General features: G+C 52.1%; 1 protein-coding gene across 1 annotated transcript; it reads right to left on the reverse strand.

The window, feature by feature from the left end:
* Positions 1 to 616: 616 nt before the first annotated feature.
* On the reverse strand, positions 617 to 3,577 carry LOC114504949 (protein FAM193A-like). The gene has a single exon (XM_036016369.1). The coding sequence runs from the start codon at positions 3,575 to 3,577 to the stop codon at positions 617 to 619; it is 2,961 nt and encodes a 986-aa protein (XP_035872262.1).
* Between the last annotated feature and the right edge of the window lie 1,614 nt (positions 3,578 to 5,191).

Raw genomic sequence — 5,191 nt, forward strand, 5'->3', positions numbered from 1 at the left:
CTGTATGTAAACTCAATATTCAGACTAACTGCAGAACCTAGTCCTATCCTATCTCTAACAAGATCTGGAACCAAAGTTTAAACCCTGGATACATTACTTAACAAGTAGCATTGGTGTTAGTATACTGCTACACTCCAAAAAACTTGGTGTGAGGACTGGGTGAGTTTTGTTTTGAACTTTATCATTCTGCAATGGTTTGTACACAAGCTGGCTCTAAGTCTGGGGCCAGACACAAACAGTGCAACGTGTACACTCTATCAAACAGTATATTGTAGAGAATGGAGACGGCCTACCTCACCCGCTTGCATCAGGTGGGGTAGAAGCTGAGTGATGGCATCGCTGGTCAGGGACAGGTGAACAGAAGAGGGCAAGATGCAGAGGTGACAGCCCTGTGGATGATGCAAACTTGCTTCTGGCCATGTCCCAGGCCTCCAAGGCCGCAGTGGTAGAATAAATGGTGGGAGCTACTGTTCCAATCAGCAATGAACTACAGTCAAACTCTTGCAAACTACAGATTAACAATGAGGGCTAGGCAGTAAGTTCTCGGTCTGGGTGTCCCAGGTGTGGCAGCTCCAGGGGCAGGCCAATGTCCCGAGTGCCCCTTTCTAGGTGCTCTTCATTTAGGAGGCAGGAAATGTGGCTTTTTAAAGCTGAAATCCGACCAGTCGACAGACAGTCTTTGTCGGGCCTGTCTGGTGGAATCCAAGCAGAATCTTTTGAAATGCTCCACTTCCCTTTCCGTCTCATCCATATCTGCACTCTCTAGATCGATATCTTTGGGCATAAAGACATCATAGAGCGGGTTGTTGTCTCCATCCCCTTTCCTGCTTTCTTTGCTCTTGCCGCTGGGCTGAGGAGTGTCTGCCTGCTCTAGCTCACTGGGGCTGGCGGGCTCACCAGGGCGGGCAGGCTCCCCAGGGCCTGGGGTTGCCTTCCCCTCCTTGACCTGGCTGAGCTGTTTCTTGCCCTTGTTTTCACTCCTGGCTTTTCTCTCCATTTTCCTCTGCTCTGCCAGCAAAACAAGGTGAAGCACTTTAGTACTTGGTTGAGTCTGGGACCGGGATTTGGACTGGCCCTCTGAGGCTCTGGGGGACTCTGCAGACCTCCTCCTTGGATCCCCACCAGCCTTCCCTGTCTGTTTTAGCTTCTTTTTGCCAGTCCCATCTTTGTGTTGCTTTGGCAGGAGGTGCTTGGAGTCCCCCTGAGCCCCAGACACTGCGTGGTCTTCACCTCTGGAAGGGGAGTGAGATGAGGTTTCCAGTTCTTCGGTTTGCTCTAGGGAACCACTGTGCATATGTGCCTTCTCCTCCAGCTTTCTCTGTTTATGTCTCTCCCGCTTGGCTTTGCGGGTGCTGCTCACAGGCTTGATCTCTGGACCATTTATGAACTGCAGCAAGTCCTCCACTGTGCGATGATCAACCACATCCTGCTTTTCTGGGAGTTGACCTGTTTTCTTAGGTTGCTCTTCTTTTCTCTTGGCCAGGCGTAAACGAAGCTTTTCTCTCATTTCTTCATAACCTCTACCTGATACTGTGGCTGGAGGTCGGTGGTGCCTGGAGGATTTACCACAGAATTCGCAGTACTTGCCCTCCTCCTGGAGGTTGCAGGCACAGGAGCAGGAGCTGCTGTGGGAGCTGTGCTCAGAGCTGCTGTCATTGTTTGTACTCCTTTCCCTGGGGTCCTGCTGCCAGCCATAGGCACCTTGGTTGGAGAGTTGCTCTTCGGGGTCAGGACTGAAAGCGGCTGGAATGGCCAGAAGTGAGCTATCATAGAGGAGGCCCTCAGGGTTCCCCTGGGCATCAGACCTCACATTGGTCACAATCTCGGTATTGTCATCATCGCAGGTCACTACCTCAATATCATCAGTATTCACCAGGTAAATATCAGCAAATCTATCTGACAGTGAAGCCACATCACTGTCACTGCAAAAACTTGGTGTAGAGCCCTCATCTAGGCGGATGGGTCTGGGCTGTTGCTGGGTTATAACTGGAGAGCTGGAATCTGACCCTGAGCTTGCTAGTGACACACCAGGCAGGTGACTCTCAAAGAGACGGTCGGGAACAGAACGCACTTGGAGTGGCAGCTGGTGGCCATGGATGGTGCTGGGTATTTGAGGCTCCACAAGGCCACACGTGAGAAACTGTGAGTGGTTGCAGTTGTAGATGGTACAACTTTCTGGGCCGAGGCAGTCAGGCATGTCCAGGGATGACGATGGTGGCATGTGCCTCAAGGCTTCTGCCAAGTTCCCACTGTGTAGGTCTGCTTCTGTACTGGTTAAGTGCTCTTCAAGGAACTGCGTTTGTTTAAAACGCCTCAAGGCTTTTTTTAGCTTGGTTTTCAGTGTCATCTTCTCAAGGATGAAGGTGCTAATCCTCCTCTGGCACTGCACCCATTTTCTGGCTACTCTGTGCAGCTCTTCCTCCAAGCCCTGGTAGTGTAGCAGCAAGGTGGTGTATGTGCCCTGGCTGCAGGTGTCATTTGTCGTGGCTCCCAGCCTGATTTGTGATATCAGTGCTGGCAAGTTGCTTTGAAGAGTATGATCCGAAAAAATCAGATTTTCAAATAGGTGTTTATTATGCAGTTCCCATGTCACCTGGAAAAGACTCAAATGCTTAATTTCTAGAGTGATGAGGAAGGTGCTGATGGTGCGCGCAGCCTGGCAGAGGGCGCCATACTCTTTGATAAGGCGAGAGATGAACCGCTGGGCCTGCAGGGGGCTCTCCAGGCAGTTTGGTGGTCCCGGCTGGGCCCACAGCGGCTGCAGGAGGCGGATCTTCATGTCCAGCACAAAATCTCGTGCTACATGATCCAACCGCTGGTACAGCCGTGAGGGGTCCATATTGCAGAGCCTATCCACACGCTCTTTTATCTTGCTCATGTTGGGCACCAGCGCGGTCCCTGCCTGGTGATATGTGAAGCGGACCATGAAGCGCACTTCTGACCAGTAGATTCGTTGCTGCTGTGACTCTAGATACGACTCTGGCGAGATCTCCTGGGGCTCAAAGCTAGCCCCGTAGGCACTTTCCGTGTCCGAGGCAGGTAGCTGGCCCCCCTCAGCCAGCATCCCGCCCTCTGCCTCTGCCAGAAAGTCGCCGAGATGACCATGGCTCAGGAAGTCTAGGCCCTGTGCTGTCTGGTCAAGGTCACCGGAAATCCCATAGTTATCCAAAGTCCACTGGCAGGTCGGGCACACCCACTGGGTTTGGTGCGACACACCATCGCCCTCGGAAGCCAGTTCACTCACAGGCTGAACCCCACTCTGTACAACCGCACTGTCTTTCTGCTCAATTTTACAACAAACACAGAAAATGCCCGTGGGGTAAGGCAGAGTTTCTTGAGTCTCGCCCAAGCTGAAAGCGGCCGCGCCACCCGCATACACGTCCTCAACAAACGGCCTGTCCGCCGCCGCCACAGGCATGGGGGCAACGCCCGGAGGCGTAATGGCGGGGTCCAGGGAGCTGCATGGCTCCGCCTCCGGGCGGTCTCTCTCTCTACCCTTTCGGCCGCGGTCCCCGCCTCCACCGCCCCGCTTGTTCTTACGGCGCTTGGCCCCTCCCTTGGCATGGGATGGGCTCATGACTGCACTGTCACTGGCCGCGGCGGCAGCGGCGGCAACGGCCGCAACGGCGGCGGCAACGGAGGCTGCGGCTGAGGGACCGCCGGCTAGCAGCGCACACCGAGCACGGCTGGCGGCGGAGGGTAGAGGGGCAGGAAGGCTAAGGTGGCTGACCTGACCGAGAGTTGTGCGGAGTCACCTCCGGACAGGCGGGGAGGACGGGTTGGCAGAAGTGGCTGGGAAACGGCTGGGCTGGAGGAACGGTGAGGTAAGTCCACCGGCTGCTTCTGCTGCTGGTGAGATTTAGAGTCCAAAATGGCGGAACCGAGGGGGAAAATGGTCCCAGCTTACATCGCGGGATGGGGAAGGAGCTGCCCTGTGGGGGAATGAGCAGCCTGGAGAGAAAAGGAGGTGCCTTAAGGGGAAATGAACTGCCAGGAGGGGGAGGGGTGTGGTGCATTTTTCAATCACAGTCTGATTCAGTACTTTGCGTTAGTTTCGCATGTATGCCAGGGTGGTTGCAAAAGCATGTACTTTACAGAGTGGTTCCCTGTAGTGCTTTAAGTGCCCGCCTGGCCCCATACATAGTTATCAGGATGTTATTTACTATTTTTTCTATGCTGTAACCTATAGCTCTGTGACTCATCACCTATAACTACCAGAAGGTTTCCCTAGAAACCTTTCCCTAGAAATACATCCCAGCAGCCTGAGACAGACAGTGAAGTGTTTGTACTTCTACAGCATTAGTTTCATGGGATAGACATCGGTGCTGCAGGGCAACTGTCTGATGATTTGTAAGAGCTGTAAATTTGTTGGTTGAAGCTCCCTGGTAAACATTCATATTTAACAACTGAGTTGTTTGCCCTGGCTGGTGTGGCTCCATTGGTTGGAGGGTGTCCCAAAAACCAAAGGTCGTGGGCTTGATTCCTAGTCGGGGCATGTACCTGGGTTGTGGCTTCTGTCCTGTTGGGGGGTGGCCAATGTTTCAGTCTCACATCAGTGTTTCTTTCTCTTTCTCTCCCCTCATTTCCCCTTTCTCTAAGGATTAATGAGCATACTCTCGGTCAGGATAAAAAAAGAAAAATAAAACAAAACGAAAAACAACTGAGTTATTCTTTTGACCATGACTGGCTATCTAGTGACACCTGTTTTTCCCTTGTTTTGATGTCCTGATAAGCCTGCATTTTGCTTGCATCCTTTGAGAAAGCTGTTATAAGACATTATCATGAAAAAGTGGACCAGGGAGATGGCACCACCTTCCACACAGGCCACAATGAACAGGTAATAAGAAGACATGCAGAACTCATGTGTGTCACAGATATTCTAGGACAGAGACACATAATTTTCCTGGGAAAGCATTTAAAGTAATGTTATGCTGCAGTGCCTATCTACTCCACACTGGATGTCTCGTCTCATTTGCCTGGGTGGCTTGATGAACTTAACAAGTTAATCATATGCTGTAGAACATAAATGCTGGCACCACGGGGCAACAAAACACCTCTAGCCCAGTCGCTTCCACTAGTAGATGAGGAAGACCAACATTCCATGGATGCATTGACCACAGGCAGTTGTTTAAAATGCCCTGTGCAGTCTTTTCACTGCCCTTGCAATCAAAAGACTTCTGCCAATGTAATG

The sequence above is a fragment of the Phyllostomus discolor genome, chromosome X, assembly GCF_004126475.2.
Source record: "Phyllostomus discolor isolate MPI-MPIP mPhyDis1 chromosome X, mPhyDis1.pri.v3, whole genome shotgun sequence".
NCBI classification, from domain to species: domain Eukaryota; kingdom Metazoa; phylum Chordata; class Mammalia; order Chiroptera; family Phyllostomidae; genus Phyllostomus; species Phyllostomus discolor.

Bases quoted from the DNA above. Each gene is read 5' to 3' on its own strand.
- LOC114504949 (XM_036016369.1), bottom strand. From the start codon at position 3,577: ATGAGCCCATCCCATGCCAAGGGAGGGGCCAAGCGCCGTAAGAACAAG.